The following is a 17,878-nucleotide window of genomic DNA, read 5'->3' as shown; positions in this document are numbered from 1 at the left end:
AAATTCCCTGCTTCAAACTAAAATAGATGATCTTGAGAATAGATCTCGAAGAAATAACATCAGGCTCTTCAGGCTATCAGGCAATCTAGAAGAAAATAATTTGGAGAAATTTTTAACCTCATGGCTACCTGAAATTTTACAGCTTCCTGAAGCACTTTCTTTTGGTATAGAAAGAGCTCACAGGTCCTTATCTACATCCAAATTTACCAAAGCAATTCCACAAAACCAGACATAGTCAAATTTCTATCAACTCATGATAAAGAAATAGTTTTGAAGACTGCTTGGTCTAAGTCACCAATTAAATACAAAGATAACATCATAATGGCTATTCTACATCTGTCATAACTAAAAGGAAACAGTTCCTACCATTACTTAAGGAACATACAAAAACATAAATAAAGTCTCACCTGCTTTTCCCTGCAAGGCTGAAAATCGTCCTTCAAGATGGTCTGAAGATTTTTGAGTAAATAGATGCAGCTATCAAGTATATTAAATCTAACAAAATATTGGAAAAAAAATAGACAAAATGGACTGGGCTAGTTCAAGTCTTAAAAGAATTGCTGAAAATGGAACCCGGAAAACAGTAGTGCACAAGAAGAAACCCAAAAAAATAACTTTTTTACAAGATGGATTTTATTTTATTTTTTTCTTACATAAGATGATTCTTATGACCCAGTAGTCAAGGAAAATGAAAATGGATCAACAGGTGAGTGTTGGTATATTCTTTATTATGTTGTGTTTTTGGCTTGTGTCTCCTACTGAGTAGTTATTAGATTCTTATAATTGCCATTAGCATCTATTAATAATCTTAGTTCTCCTTATATTAGTTATTTCTAAAAAATCATAAAGTATATATTCTATATAAACTTACTTTAAAATACACTCTGTCTTATTAAAGAAAAAAAATCTGATTATTGTTCCTTGCTTACTTATGCCTTTAAATACATTGACTGCACTACTTTAATTTTGTTTTTGTTCACTGATACTAAGTGGCTGTATATTGCTGTGATTCTATGGTAGGCGTTCGATTGCAGTCTTTTCCCTTTATTTTATTAAACTAGTACATATAAAAATGGTTTAAGATTTACATTTGAATTGGTCTTTATTCCTTTTTGCCTATGATTTGACTTATGGTATATGTCTCCGAGTGGCTGCTGGTATTATGTTTTAGGTATGCTATTGATGATTCTTTATGTTAATTTACTATTGTTTCTTCAATTAATTGCTTGCTTCAGTCTAAAGCAGTTGAATATGTGCATTTATTTGTAGTTTTGGGATGAGTATTCTCTTTTTTTATGATAATATTGTATTTTATTGTTTATTTGGGGTTAGTGGCTTTGTTTGGTGCCCTTTTCTGTGGTGTTATGTTTGTTTAGTTAAGCCCTGTTCGTTGGTGGCTTTGGGCTTATAGCAGATCTGAAAAAAAAGGTAATTCTGTGAGTTGTGTCTTTTTTTTTTCCTCTCTCTCCTTTTCGCCTCTTTCTGCTATAGCACAGAATAAGGCATCGGAGTGTTGCTGGAGTGTTTCGAGAGCCTCTTGAGACATAGGATGCCCTCAGTTGTCTGAAGTGCCTACAGTTTCCCGCTGAAAATTTTGAGGGTGCTCGCACTACTTACGGCTCAGTGATTTGGACTCGTGCATCTCTGAACTCCTTCAGTGTGCCGTATGACATCATCATCAGCTCGACGGATGTTTTTAAAAGGCAGTATCTGTTTCCTTTTTATTTTTTTGACTTTTCAGCAAGATTTACATACTTTTCGCTGTCTACAAAAGGTAAAACCTTCGCAAATTTTGTAATGAGGACTTTGATGCCTGAAAGATGGACTTTATTTTAACATGGAAAGTAATCGGTATAGTTACTTATTTGGTGGGTAGAGAGGGGTTGGTTTAACGTAATATAAACACAACAATGATCATCTCTTTAGTAATTTGATAATACCTGTTCTAAACTATTAATTCTACAGATGGAAATCACTTGCATAGTTGAGCATTTAATTCATGCTTAGATATTATTAGTGGCTATGACATGAATTTCTCAGTTGTAAATATGCTGTTACAACTAATTTTGTTAAAGGTACTGGTATTTTAATAACTAGTGGAAAAAGATGATACTTAGTATGCTGCAAATTATATGATATGCTCAGAGTTTTAAACTAAACATGTTGGATTCATACTTTTTGTATGTCTGTGTACGTGTATGCATGTATTTATATACATGTGTAAACATATTGAAAAAAATCTTATTTACTTATTGCATATTTGTTTAATATTTGTTGTCTGGGATTCTCCTACAAAGCTGAGAAGCCTTTTTTTAGCGGAGACCTGGTGAAAAATGTTCCAATATGTTACACAATAATCATTATTTATTGGCATAAAGCAGCCTTGGTGCAGAATTATTACAAGGTATTAAGTAGCAGTACAAAGTTATACAATCTCAATAATTAGGTTTATGCTGTTTTTTATTAGTAGTAGTCTTGTTTTTGCTTATTAGCTATGTAAAGAGTAGAAGTAACTAAAATAACAATTCAGTCTCACTGCAACAGGGTAGCTCCCTCCCTGAAGTAACCACCTCACCAGTACTGGCTGCAAGTGTGCTGTTTGTTGGGGTCCTCCCCAGGCTACCAGACCCACATGCTTGTCTCCAAGCCTGAGTGCATGCAACTGCATGCACACAGGGTACTGCATTATCAAAATCATTCTCTGTCAGGACATCTGCACTCGCTGGTTTCCTTTTCCACCCTCCCAGTCAAGGTGAACCCCAGCCAGATTTATTTGGAATGGGGTCCCTCCTAAAGCTCTGATTGGAGTAGACTGCCCAAGCAAGTAGTGCTTCTCTGTAACAATTGCAGGCTTCACAATGGTTAGGTCAGAGGTTGTGTCACTTAGCAATGACCTCTTTCCCATCCACTAAGATAGGCTATAACCTCTTGTGGTAGTTTGGTACCCTTGCTGTCTCGAGACAACTTACTACTGGCATTTTGTCATTCCCAATTACTGCTCTCCCACCGTTTGTTCCCCACCTTGCCTTCATGGATATCTGTATGGTACATGGCCCCACTGGGTTGCATTTAAAACATCTAACCCTTGGTCCTGGACATGTACCTGGACTAGTGGCTTCCCCTGCTACTGATGGACTCTGTTGGGAGCAGTCTGGGCTCCCCACAGTGGGTTCCCTTATACCCATGAGCAGCACTGGGTGTCCCTTTCCTGTGCAGTGATGCCCTGCTTGCTAGGTACAGGTCTTCTCTCTTCCCCAATGCATCTACAGTATTGTATTGTCTATCAGCTAACCAGATTCTCATGTCCTCAGGCAAAGTGCTAAGGGCTTGTTCCCTCACCAAAAGGTCTGTCAGCCCTTCAAAAGTGGTGACCTGACATCCATTCACCCACCTATGAAAATAAGTGCTTAGTTCAGCAACATATTCACACATACTTTCATCTGCCGTGTGTCTATGCTCACAAAACGTTTCCTATAAACTTCAAGTGTTAACTTAAAGCATTCTAAAAGACAGTTCTTTACAATATTGTAATTTAAGCAATCAGTACCAGACAATTTAGAAATAACAGTTATAACTTTACCATGGAGTAAGGGGGTCAGGAACCATACCCAGAGCTCTTGGTCAACATTATTCTGTTTACATATCCTCTCAGACATATGAAGGAAACTATCAAAAAGTTCCCCCTTCTGTGGTTCGATTACTCCCTTCCCCATTACCTCCATGATTCTGGTGAAGAGTCAGCATTTCCTTTTAATGTTGCCTCGGCCTTTGCTTCTCCTCAGCCTCTAGATGTCATAGTTTCTCATTTACCTCAGTCTCTAGATGTCTCAGTGTCTCTGCTGCTTCTATTTCCAAACGCTTGGCCTCCAGCTCAAGTCTCTTTAACTGTAGATGGATTTTTAAGCCCTCTGTGAAAAGGTTGAGCTGTCCATTTTCTGAGAGTTGTACATCTCCAAGGCCAGCCTGGTTGTCCTCCTGATCACTGGTCTGTGATGCAGCAGTGCCGAAAGCTTCAATCATTTCTGCCTTAGTCAGGTTGGCATGCACCAGTCCTTTAGCCTGGCACCTCTCAGCCAACTGGCTCTTTGTCAGTTTGTCATACTCCTCTGCTGACATGCGTGCCTGCTCTCCCTGACTAACTAAGCTAACAAAAAAAATAAAACAATTGTGATGTGAAACTCTGAAAGTTCATTGTGTGGTTGATTGAGAGTACAGACAACTTCAATGACCACTGTACGCAGGCTATAGGAATTCAATATCCACGCCACTACAAGCTAATCAATATGTGATGTGGCTATCCCACTGCCAGCCAATTAATATGTGATATGGATATCCCACCACTGCCAACCAATTAATATGTAATGCCCCAGCATTGGCCCAGTAATCAAGTAGCCTCAATCCTCACCACTGGGAACAGTGGGGGATGTACACAATGGGTGGATGACAAGTACACAGACATGAAAGTGCAATTTCCCTTAAGAGCACACAGAGATCACAGTCACTCTGTGGCTGGTTTCTCCCTGTTTCTCCAGAACCTTAACAAGACTCCCCACTGGCACAGCTATAGGGTTGAGATCTCAGCTGAATGACCAAGCCAAAACCTCCAGCACCCCCTCTGTCCAACCAGTGCTTTGTGTCATTGCCCAAATAGCAGACACACACACACTTTGAGATTTGATTTATATACAAACATACACACACACACTGGGAAAGGCTGGCATAGGTTTACTAGCTATGCCCTCTTCTGCTCAGACTATAAGGTAGCTGCCACCAGCCACCCTTATCAGCTACTTTAAGGCCCTTAACAAAGGGTGTCCAAATCCACTGTGTAATATTACTAATAATCCAAATGGTAGTTTTGACCAAGTGCCAGGCTATTAGGAGTGACTTGTACAGTGTCACCAAGCAGCTATGCAAGTACCCTAAGAACTTAAATATGTTTCACAAATATCAGCCACAAAGATAGATTTAAATATATTTAAATTAAATGATAAAAGAACAAGACAATACTCGGTACATCAACACAGTAACTTCAGAGTTCAAAATCACAGGAAATATTTTAAAACAACATTCCAGGACAGTTTTAAATGAATACAGAAAACATCTAATCTAATCTTTACTATACTCCTATCTATATCTAAAAGAGATACTATGCCCTAAATCTTACTTACAGGAAGGCAAGTGCAGATATGATGATGATGGATGTGCTTTGCTAGGTCCAAGACAAAATGCACAGTCTCTCTCTGAGAGAGTACACAAGTTAATATCAAACATTACATTACTGCTGGGCCAGTTATTCACTGTGGTGCAGCGGTAGAGTTGTTGCCTCACAGCAAGAGGTTCTCCTGTTCGATTCTCGGCTGGAGTGCGGGGAGTGCCTTCTGTGTGGAGTCTGCATGTCCTCCCCTCAGTTGGGTGGGCATTCAAAAGACATGCGTAAATGGGCATGCCTTCATTGAAGGTTGAACTTCGAGCTGGCACCTCGGCGTCTGTCAAAATCTACTGCCAATCATTAGTGGATCAGAGTTCTGCTGTGGCGACCCCTAATCGGGAAAAGCCGAAAGACAGCAACAACTGCTTGGCCAGCTTGGATGACATCACTGTTTTGTTACCTAACTTAAGTTCTCATGCTAAACAGAAACTAACAGAATTTAACATCTCAGTGTGAGAAATACATATCTCTCAGATCTTTGCAGATCTTGGAAGTAGTAAAACAATAAAACACTTTTATATTTGAAACCTAGTAATTATTTCTCTTTCAAGACAAGACAAAAACTTCTAGCTCTAGACATTGTGTCTGCTACTGAACTGAAACAGAGAGATAACATATTTTCAATACAGCTCACAACCACTCAAAAGTCTTGAAAAATAACCAAGCAGGAATCTGCGCACACTGTCGTCCCAGTTGGAAATAGCAGCAACATACACAAGCTGTTCAGCACAAACTGGCGTCTTTATTATAAAATAACAGCGTGAGAACACAACTAACTTAGCGCTTTCTCCCTTAACCTAAGGGCATCATCAGAGTTGTGTAACAATACTAATCAGCAATTTAAATACCACAACGTAAAACACACACCTCCTTCTTTAGCCATCAACAACACACAATGGAAGCATTCAAAATGCCGACACACGCCCATGTAAGTTACATAAATAAACATTTATAATTTAAAACTATTAATAAAAATTATATTAATTATATAAATTGTGTGAACCACAAAGGTATAAAAAATTTTTCATAATATTACTGATGAAAAAACTGTAAAACCTCAATTGATTATATGCATAAATGTGTAAACTCATAATAACTGCGCTCTATATTTTAACATGCTAGACAATGAAACGTGTTCATTAATACCTGGTGGTCTAGATGCGTTAAGCCTGAGCTGCCATAAGCACTCCTTTACCTCAAGCAAAATTTTATCATCGCCACCATTGTCTCTGTACGGAATCCTATCAATTATAAAGAACAGGAATCTCTTAAAATCTTTGCACGTCATACTGTGTGTATATAATGCATTCGTAGTTTTTTTATTCTTGATGTCCCTAACATGCTCTAAGATTCTAAGTCTCAGTTTCCTAATGGTTTTACCCACGTAAAAAGTAGTACAGGTTAAACAGGTGGCCAAATACACCACCATCTTGGTATTACAATTCACGTGGCCTGGACTAGCTATAGTTCTATTATAATTATGTACTGTCACATAAGGTCCGTTGTTGATGTATTTGCAGGTACTACAAAACCCACATTTGTTCATCATACAATGTCTGTAAGAACGCTGGGGGTCAGCACTCTCCATAAGTTCTTTTAAATTCCTTCCCCTACTAAATGTAAATGATGGTAAGACACCTACAACGTTGGTAATATCCATTGGTAATGACCCTGCCCATATGTCCTGAACAATGTGCATAATGTTATAACTGTCCTCATTAAATGGCAGAATCATAGAGTGACTAGACCTTTTAGGTTCCTCCTTGTTGTTCACAACGGTTAACCCTGCTGTCAAGATGGGTTTATATATAGTATATCTCTTAACAGCAACCTCATCCTTGATCATACTCAAAATGTCATAAGGGTATCCTCTTTCTTGTAACATATCAATCAATCTATTTATTTCACTATCATATATACTATCGTCACTAATTAACCTAGATAGTCTTACCATCTGCCCTTTTATGATGTTCTTTTTTTGAAAATAGGGGTGACAACTTTCAAAGTGGAGGAAAGAATTTGAATACGTTTTTTTACGAAAAATGCTGGAGGTAAGAGTCTTGTTCTTCTTATCCTTCATCAACATGGTGTCAAGAAATTCACATCTTTCATGTTGTACATTGTACGTAAACTTAAGGAAAGACGTACTTTTGTTTAGAATTTCTACAAATTCTACAATGTCATTTTCCTTACCCCTCCAAAAAAATCAAAATATCATCCAGAAAGCGCACATATAACGCTATGTCATTTTGAAATCTGGATGTAATAACATGATCCTTTTCCCAGTCTGTTAAAACCAGGTTGGCATACAATGGGGCACATTTCGCCCCCATTGCCACGCCTGTAATTTGTTTAAAATAGTCCCCCTCAAAACTAACAAAATTGTTGTTGAGGACCATTTCCAAAAGATCCACTAATAAGTTCTGTTTCACTGTATGATGTGTAGAAAGTTTTTGTAAACTATTCTTGAACATTTGCAAACCTATATCATTAGGGATGACAGAAAATAAATTAACAACATCAATAGTTAAAAAAATATAATTGTCATCCCACAAGGTGTTCCTAATAATGTCCAAACAGTGCCAAGAATCTTTTAACACTTGGGGAGCTCTCTCATTAATATCCTTACAATGGAAATCAATAAATGCAGCCAATGTTTCTGTTTTAGATCTTCTCGCTGAAACTATAGGGCGAAAGGGCATGTTGGCCATAGATTTATGTATTTTAGGTATACCAAATATGGAGGGAATAACAGGGGAATTCACAACTAAAAATTCATACTCATCTTTGTCTAAAATTCCCTCCATATACCATTCATAAATCTGCCACTCCAATGTAGTACATGCTTTATGGACATCATACTTTGATACTCTTAAATAAGTAGATGTATCATTGAGTAAGTCCAACATACTACTGCTGTAGTCAGTGGAGGTCATGATCACAACCCCCCTCCCTTGTCTGGCTTCATAACTCTGTAAAGGTTAGTGGAAGTTAATTCCTGTAAACAAAACCTCTCCCCCTGCGTGAGGTTATCTTTAAAGTTATAATTAAACTTAAAGTGTCTCCTCAAAAAAGTTTCACAGACTTGTTCAAACATATAAATATTCGAATTGGATGGGGGAATAAATGTACTTTTCCTTTTAAGCTTGGGAGTGTAGTACATAACTTGACTACCTTGTTTAGCAAAAAACATTCTTAAATTTAATTCTCTTGAAAACAATTTTAAGGACATCAAGATTTTTGCTACGTCGTGCTTAAAACAAGGGACAAATGAAAATCCTTTTGCAAACAAATAAAGTCCTCACTAAGTACCATGTCACTATAATTGTAAATGCAAAAATTGCCCTTTTTTATAATACTGCATTGTTCCACATGTTCTGTATTTGTCACATCACCACTTTGCCCAGCAGGGTCAAAGTTGATATCTATACCAACATTGTCATGGCAAAAATTGGAGAGAATGGAAGTCTCTATTGTGTCCAAAAAGTAATCAACAACATTTCCATTATTTGTCCAAAAAGAACATGAAGTGTCATTGTTTGTCCGTGTTAAGTCACTGTTCTTATCAATAGAAACATCTAGTCCATTTAGTTGTATTGTCTCATCCAGTTCTGTCTGTTCTGCCTGTTGGACATGTTGGTTGCTCTGCCCCTGCTGGAGTAAGCTCCCCTGTTCGTAAATTGTCTTTCCCGAATTCGTTCGGAATGCCTCACTGGCTGAGGCTCTAAAAAAACATCATGCTCTTCTGCTAGCACCAAGTCAGCATCTACCGTGTCATCATAGGTATTTAATGAGTGAGATACACTATATCTTGTAGGTACATTCGACCTACCACATAACATTTTGTAAGATTTAAAATGAGCATAGACTTTTTTCTCTGCATAATCACATTTATCTCTATTAAGTTTACTTAATTTCACGTCAAGCCCTTTGTTAACAAACCTTTCTGCCTCACTCAAAATGTGCTCATACTTCTGTTTGTTAAATTCAAACATAAGGTCTTTTGTTATATTACTATTCAATAACGCAAGTTCGTCTTTACATTTTATCAACTTGTTATTGTTGTTACGAATAATTAACTTCATAAGTTCTATACCTGTGTTGTCAAACAAGGTAAGGAGTTCGTCGAAAATCTCTGTTTCCAACTCAAATCCCATAGGTAATCGAAATACTCGCAAACCCTTTGGCACTTGCTTTAATTCAATCGATCTTTCTAAAAATACATTATCCATTTGAAGTGACTTATTTTGAATGCTTCCATTGTGTGTTGTTGATTGGTTAAAGAAGGAGGTGTGTGTTTTACGTTGTGGTATTTAAATTGCTGATTAGTATTGTTACACAACTCTGATGATGCCCTTAGGTTAAGGGAGAAAGTGCTAAGTTAGTTGTGTTCTCACGCTGTTATTTTATAATAAAGACGCCAGTTTGTGCTGAACAGCTTGTGTATGTTGCTGCTATTTCCAACTGGGACGACAGTGTGCGCAGATTCCTGCTTGGTTATTTTTCAAGATAACATTTTGTTTATGGCCCAGCTATAAAGTAACTTAGCCTCAACTATTCTTAAGTTTTGCAGGTTAATCTTCTGTGTTCCAGCAGGGTACACTATGGATACATATTAGCTCAGTACATAACATACAGTTCTGTATAAATCATATTAATATTCACAAATGACATGGAATTAGTTCCAAAATTCCAGATAGCTAATGCAATATTTCCCTATATCACAGCCTCAACAGAAAAAAATGTTTAAGTACAAAATACACCAATCACCAACAGCACAAGTACCAGCACCTAAATCAACTAATATGTTGAAGAGATAGACTCCTTAGAATGGTACATTTTCTTGCATTAAGAGGAGGGAAGAAATGCAGAGGTGAAAGCCTGCTCCATGGTTCAGCTGAAAAAAGAGCCTGAAACATGGTTAAGAGATCAAGGAAAGAGTCAGTGAAAGCCTCAACAGAAAAAAAAACACTGCTTTAAGTACAAAATACACCAACAGCACAATCACTAGCCCCCTAAATCAACTAATATGCACAGTTCAATAAAAAAAAACTGGCAAAATTGGTTGTTTTTTTATAAATTCCCTCAGAATAAACAAGACTTAAAGTAAAATGGCCTTGTGACAGTCCATAAATTTCATCTTCCTAGTTAAAAATAAATATAAAACTAAAGAAAAAAAATGTTTTTCTACATAAAAAAGATTTGTGGAAGTATTTTTCCCCTGATGGGATCTTGTTGAACTGTTCAATATTTTGCAATTTCTAAACTTCTCTTCTCCCAACACATGTTGCTCCATTCTATGCTCACTTGAAAACTTGCTCCTTTATTTTGCTCCCACTCTTATTCAGTAAGGTGGCTCCACAGAAACACTTTCCAATTTACTGTAGTCATTAAGGTCATGTTCTTTTTTCTTTCTGTGTTTGGTGAGCTCCATTTCTAAATTACCCATTATATCATTTGTGTTCCTAATTACATGTTCAAACTTTCCCTTTGATAACCGAGTCAATTTGTGATGTTAAGCCTCTGACTTATTTATCTATTGTTCCCCTTAGTTTTAAGCATTCCATAGCACATTTATGTACACATTTATATCACCATGCATTTTATTAACATTTTCTGCAACAATATTCTTATATCCTTTATTTCTATCATCATTTAAACATTTCTGAACCTTTGTTTCATATTTCATTCTGATCATACCTATATATGCCCTGCTTCATAAAGGCATAATCAGATACATACAGTCAAATACACAATATTTATTGCCGTGACTTGGCACAAAGCTGGCCCTAGAAGCCATTGATGGCAACATTCTCAGGATGAAGACCAAAAGCTCACAAATCTGTTGTCAACAGTACTTTGAACTTCTTACTTACAATGCTCTTAGATGGCAATGTGGATAAGTAATCACTTGTCATCCTGCACGTCAGTCAGTGTCACTAAGTACTAGGATATATCAAAACTGGTGAAACTGTAGGTGAAGGGCAGTTTATTCAAAACCCCACTGTCATTTACTATTCTATGCAAACAGTGTCACCTTATGGTAGATCGATGTGCTATATAACACATGAGCAAATCAATATAAATTGCACTTTAGAATTAAACATATTTAGGTGCTGTATGAGTATCACACACATATAAACTTGCATGTTTAAAATGAGAAGTCAATATGTAATGAATGTCACTCCAAGTTAACAGCTATTTTATAAAAATATGAGAAAGGCAGTACATTTTTAATATTTATTGACTAAAAACTAGTCTAAAGAGCTGACCAGCTATTCAGTGAAAAAAGCAACCAATGCTTTTTAAGTTACAAAAGAAATTAAAATGTCACAGGACAATGTGCATTTATGTGAAATCTGATGCCAATTTGTGCTACAGATGCAGCAGAATCAAAACAGTGTGTTACTTTCATGCAGAGGCAACATCCCCTACCTAAAAATCAGGTCAAGAGATTGAGACCGGAGATGAAAGTCCAAGTGTTATTAATTATGCTGCAAGAGTACTCTGTGAAGAAGGATATGAAAAATTGCCAGAAGCTTGTAGTGTGTATATCACTCTTACATCTGGACTAAGACTAATTATGATTTGACAGATTCAGAAGTATTCATACAACTTAAAGACTGAATTAGCATAACTAACCAAAATGTTAACAGGTCTTATGGGTATCCACAGCATGTAGAATAAAGACCAAAGAAAGATCTCAACAAGTACAATGCCTCACAAATAAACTATAAAGCATTATGAGTTTTGAGAAATTACTAATAAAATACTGTATCATCTTACTACATAAGCAATATACTCTGCCAAGGTAAAAAGAAATTCATTCATTTATCCTTTCTTACCTTTCGGGAAAACTATCCAGGTCTGATTTTTTGTTATCCTTAGGACTGTGTCTTGTGAAGATCTCCAGGGCTAAATCTTCATATAGCTGCCTCTGATCTGGGCTAATGCTCTCCAAAGACTCAAGATGAATAAATGCCTTAGAACAAGTGCCAAATGCTCTGTTAGTACAGGCACACAAGGCTAACAAGCAATAGATCTCAACTGGTGGGATAATGTCTTCATAGTCACGCAAATGAAGAGCTGAAATTAATTTAAACAGGCAAATTAGCTACCTCCTTTAAATAACTTCTTCTGGGTAAATATATATATATTTTTTTAAACACAGTATTAAAATATTAAATACACCAAAATACACTCTCCATGTATGAGGAGATATGTCATTCTGTCTAAATTAAAATACTTCCATTTTCAAGGAGTCATTATACAAATATTTAAATACATATATAAACATGCATTTAGTTAAAAATAGAAACTACTTTTTAACAAAGAAAAGAAAGCTGGTGAAAAAGGTAAAAGAAAATTACTTCTCACAATAATTACTTATTTTGCTATTCTTGTTGTCAGTATACTGACAGAAGCTACATATCACTTTAATGACAAGGCTCTCTTGTAAACTATGTCCTCTAACCTCTGTGTAATGCTGCATCACGTGACCTGCTCAGTTACCCTCTTTATAGGCAGCAAAAGGTCTGGAGAGTCACATGAGTAATACTGAAGAACCTATTTGCATGTGGGAATTCCTCATACGGAATTGCAGTAAGCAGAAATTTAGTCTCCAAATGACAGTCCTTGTAGCTGCTGGGTGATGAGAAGCAAGGTCTCCATAGGTCAACAAACAGCCAGCAAAGTCATCCTGTTGAGTCTTATATTTTACTTTCTTATAAAAAAAAGCTTATTTTTGCAAGCCATATTAAGTATCAATTTAAATTATGTGAAATGCTTAAGTGAACAGGTTCTGATCAACTATCAAACTAGTTCTGATCAACTATCTTTGTATGATCAACTATCGAACAAGTTCTGATCAACTACCTTTGTAAAAGTAGGTCATTACCATATCAAGAAATTCCCATTTTCTACACTGCCAATCTTTATCTATATGAAATGAGAAATAGAGTCACTCTGCTCACAAGTTATGTAACCCACTTACTCACCAAAATACAGTTACCACTAAAATAACTGCTACTTAGCAGTCTTCCAGTGGTTGACAGCATTGACTAGAAAGGGCTAGAAACACAGTTGGGCAATGCAGCTGAATTACTGCTTGGTATATCAGTGACCTTAGTAAGGATAGGGCTCAGGACTGAAAGGGATGACCAAGGAGAATGGTCAGAGCACACAATGGTTGCTTCCCTTTTCTTGGAGGGTGGAGGTTAGCACAAACAACATCCCCTCTCCTTTTCTAGGTGGAGGTCTGAGGTTGTTTTGGACACTGGCAGAGCCATGGTGGGAATCAACCATAAAGATATGTGTGACTATGAAACACTACTGAGAGGCACTGGTATAATTACATACCTCATACCTTACTTGATGTGAGCATGGTAGTACAAACATTTACACTGCAGCGAAGAAAGCTTTTTTAGAGTAAGCATTACAGAAAACCAAATTAGTTTAGTAATATCTAGGACATAAACTCAGACACCTATAATAATTCAAAAACTTTAATATGAGATCCAGATTGCACAGAAGCAACATGAGCAGGATCAAACAGGTTAGAAAGGGTTCCAGAGACATCTGCCTCATAGGGGACTTCCAAATGGCTGCATATTGAGTAACAGCTTAATTCTAGCTCTCCCAATCATACCCATCAACTGTCCCTGATTTTGACTGAAATTTTAGCTCTGTCCCTCTTAATCCCTCCTAAAACTGGTGACTTTTGGAGGAAATTTGGTGAATTACACTTAATGAATAATGACAATAACTAAGAGTTGTAAACTTCATTTACTTCACAAAATGTACATTAATTCATATGCTCTGATTCTGTGAATGTTTCAAGTTAATAGCACTAATGTAAAAGTGTCCCTGATTTTTTTCTGGCTTTGTCCCTGATTGGTTGAGAGCTGTGCTCCCAGTGTGAAAACAGAAACTTAGCAAAGAAAGGCAGTGGACCTGGATTTATGACTAAATTTCAGTAACTGGCTAGTAAGTGCATTACCTGGATGCCAGGAAAAAAGAAATACGGAGTACCTGAAGGAAAATCAACAACAGAAGGTGATGAAAAAACACAGACTGGGAAAAGTAATGTAGCTGTTCAACAAAAAGAAGTGCAATCTTCAGACATGATGTCCAGTAACCTTGAGGAAAGTATAAAGCAACTGCACACAGACCCGACTAAAATAAATGAAATACTAATGGAGTACATCAACTCAAACAATAAAAGGTTGGAAAAATGGAAGAAGCAAGCTTTAAACAGATGCTCAAATCAGGTGATAAAACTGCAAAACTCAGAGGACAAAATGAAGAAATAGCTGGCTGAATATGAGACTACACAAGAAGAGATGTTTAAAAATAATAATAGAATTAGAGGACAGAGCACATAGGGAAAACCTGCAATTTTCTGCTGTACCTGAGAAGCTGGAAAGAACAGACTATTAATTTCATGAAAGCACAAATAAGCAACTGGATTGGTATTTCACAATAGGAATTGTTAATTGAAAGGGCACATTGTGTGTATGCTCCAAACCTGGCTATGACAAAACAACCTAGATCTTTAATATTAAAAATGCAATCTTACTAGCAGAAGTTGATTCTGACAAAACTATGTCAGAATGACAAAGTACTAAAAGTGGGAGACAGCAGAGTGTTTATGGAGAATTACTACTTACTGTACACCAGGCAAAAGAGGAATAATTTTATTCCATTATTTAGTGGATGTTGAGAAGCAGGCATGAAATTCACACTGCTGTACCCAGCTATCTTCAAAATATTTTTCTCCTGGAGAAACAAAAACATTTTTGATGAAATACATGCTAAGGAAGAAATACAAAAGGTTGACCAGCAAAAAGTGAGCTTTAAAACAGAAGGAGATTACATTTCTTGTTCCTCTTGTAATAAAGACCACAGAGAGACTGTGCCAGTGAAACATTTTCCAATGTTTCAATGGAAAATGCTTGAGGGAGGGAAAAAAACATAGGAGTTGACTAGAAGAACTAAGAGTGCACTGGATATGAAACAGATACAGGGTTTTGGAGATGGAGATGAACAGGAATAGAACAAGAAAATTTGGAAATGTTAGACTTTCTTGTGCTTTAGTAAATTGTAGGGAACTCTAATGCCTACTTTATGTCATTAATGTTTGCAGACTAAAATCAGTAAGTTGGAAATTGACAAATGTGGGATTACAAAGTGATAATTAAATTTGTGAAAAAGGACAAAACAAGAAAATCTGGAAATATTGGACTTTGTTAAACTTGTAGGGGACTCTAAAGCATGTGCCCTACTTCATGTCATTAAAGTTCAGAAAAAATACTCAGGAGAAGGGAAGAGGAGGGAGAAAATTAACTGTTAGTGTGACGCCCGTGCACTGGTCCAGCAATCAAGGAGCCTCAATCCTTACCATTAACATCAGTGAAGGACATCCATATAGGGAAAGAATAATAAATACACACACACAGTAAAGTACAATTTCCCTGAAGAGCACACAAAGATCACAGTCAGTATGGGGCTGGTTTCCCCCTTTCTCTCCAGGTCCCCAATAAGACTCCCCACTGACACAGCTATAGGGTCCAAATCTCAGCCTAGTGGGCAAGCTAAAATCTCCTGCACCCTCTCTGTCCAACCAGTGTTTTGTGTCCCTGCCCAAGTGGCTGACACACACACACACACACACACACACTTTGAGATAAGAGTTTATACAAACACAAAGACACTCCTGGGGAAGTCTGGCACAGGTTCTCCAGCTGTGTCCCTTTTACCCAGACTATATGGTAGAAAGCACTGCCACCACCCAGCTAATATTTATCAGCTACTCAAAGGCCCTCATGAAAGGGTGTCCAGTTATACTGTGCAATATTATTACCCAAATGGTAAGTGCGACTGAACAGTCAAGACTTACTTGGAGTGACTTAGTACAGTTTCACTGTATACATGCAATTTACTCTTAGAGCTTAAATTATCTCTACACAAAACAGCCACAGTTGAAATATTTAAAAATATTTAACAATAAATATAAAAAAACACTAGACAATACTTCTTACTACACAGTGCTAGTCAAGAGTTCAGAGATCACAGAGAAATACTTAAAACAACACAGTAGAAAAGTTCTGACGTCACAGAAAAACAAACTAAAATAATCTTCCTATTTCTTAGGTATATCTAAGAGAAAACACATGTTTAAAATCCTACTTGCATATAGACACAGGCAGAGTGGTGAGTTGGATGTTCTCAAGACAAATGCTCTCATTCTTTCTGTCCTTAAATTGATAACACAGTACCACTAATTCATTTCAGATTGCATAATTCCTTTCTGGTTCCCATGGTAACAGACTCTCAGAGGTTAATAGCCTTTGATCTTAAGGCTGGTCAGGAAGCCAGGGCAATAAAAGAAATTATACATGCAAATTCTAGCCATTAACTCTGGCCTCAAAACAATAGGCAGACTGCCTTTATCTAGACATCTCTGCTCCGAGTTTTGAAATCAAAGAATTGACTTATCAGCTTTGTTACAGCAGAGTGCACTGTTGTTACATTTTTGCAGTTCCACATTTAACACCATTTTCCCCCATTTAAGAGAACAAGCTTGTGGCTTATATTAATATTTACAAATGACAGAATTATCTACAAAATTCTACCTGGCTAGGCTGGCACCCTTCACCTATATTCACAGTTAGTAAAATACATTTTTTTATTAATAGTATTATATAGGTGATGCATGATTTTATTTGCATGTTATAAAGTAAATGTTTATCAGTTATTTTAAGTGTAATTGGGATACTAATGTAAATTGGTGTTTATTTCTCCATGCTCAGTTTTAAGAAATGCAGGCAATGCAGTGTATAAAAAAAAAAGGAGTTTGACAAAAGAAAACATAGTGTGCTTTTTATCATTCTGCATAGGGAAATGACTGGGTTAAGGCCATTAGCTTTATATAGCAATAGGTTTTAACAGAAAGCAAGTAAATGTAAAAGAATATTGAATATTATAGGGCTTTTTTGTAGTAAACAAGTTTTGTATCTGGTTCTCATGTCACTAGCAGACAATCTGATACAGAGAAATGGCTTGAAGATAATGTTTTCTGAAAGCATTCAAGTGTTTTCCCAGCTGAGAGAGCAATAAAGATAAAACAAAACCAGACAGCACTTAATAGAATCACAGGCTCTACCATGCGTCTTAGCATGAATAATCTTTCTTTCTCTTTAGCTTGAGTCTACGTGTGTGGCTGCCAGTTTGGAACTTCTGATGTTCTTTGTGTTTCACTGTTGCAGTGCTGACTTGTGGGATTTCCTGCCATGAAAGCCCTTGGCCAGCCTCACTGCCATAGAAAATGTTTCCCTCTCCCAGGCTGGTGGGCGCTCTGACTGATGTCAGTATGTTTGGGTATAAAGGGAGCCAGCCTGTGTCATGATTTCAGTCTTTTCTTGCCATCGGAGCCTGCTGCATTGTTCAAGTGTTTCGGTTGGTCCGGACCAGAGAGAAGTTGTTGGAAAGATAAGTATCACCATTTGGGAACTCCTTTCCTTTAACTCATGTCAGGTAAAGTAAATAATTGTCTTCACTGTGGTTAGCAAATCCCACACACAGACTTTCACTCATTTTGTGTCACCTGTTTAGGCCCAGACCATGATGTCCCCAGTTGCCGTTTCTATGCTCGTTTTAACACTAGGG

General features: G+C 37.0%; 1 protein-coding gene across 1 annotated transcript in view; it reads right to left on the bottom strand.

The window, feature by feature from the left end:
• The window catches only part of WDR35 (WD repeat domain 35), a 2,872,164-nt gene that overhangs the window by 50,244 nt on the left and 2,804,042 nt on the right, over positions 1-17,878 (bottom strand). The window contains exon 27 of the mRNA XM_044065775.1: positions 12,058-12,298. Within this exon, the coding sequence (XP_043921710.1) occupies positions 12,058-12,298 (241 nt within the window). The remainder of the gene's footprint in view (positions 1-12,057; positions 12,299-17,878) is intronic.

The sequence above is a fragment of the Protopterus annectens genome, chromosome 1.part0 (assembly GCF_019279795.1).
Source record: "Protopterus annectens isolate FY-2018-M chromosome 1.part0, PAN1.0, whole genome shotgun sequence".
Lineage (NCBI taxonomy): Eukaryota > Metazoa > Chordata > Ceratodontiformes > Protopteridae > Protopterus > Protopterus annectens.
This window is presented reverse-complemented; position numbering and strand designations above follow the sequence as displayed.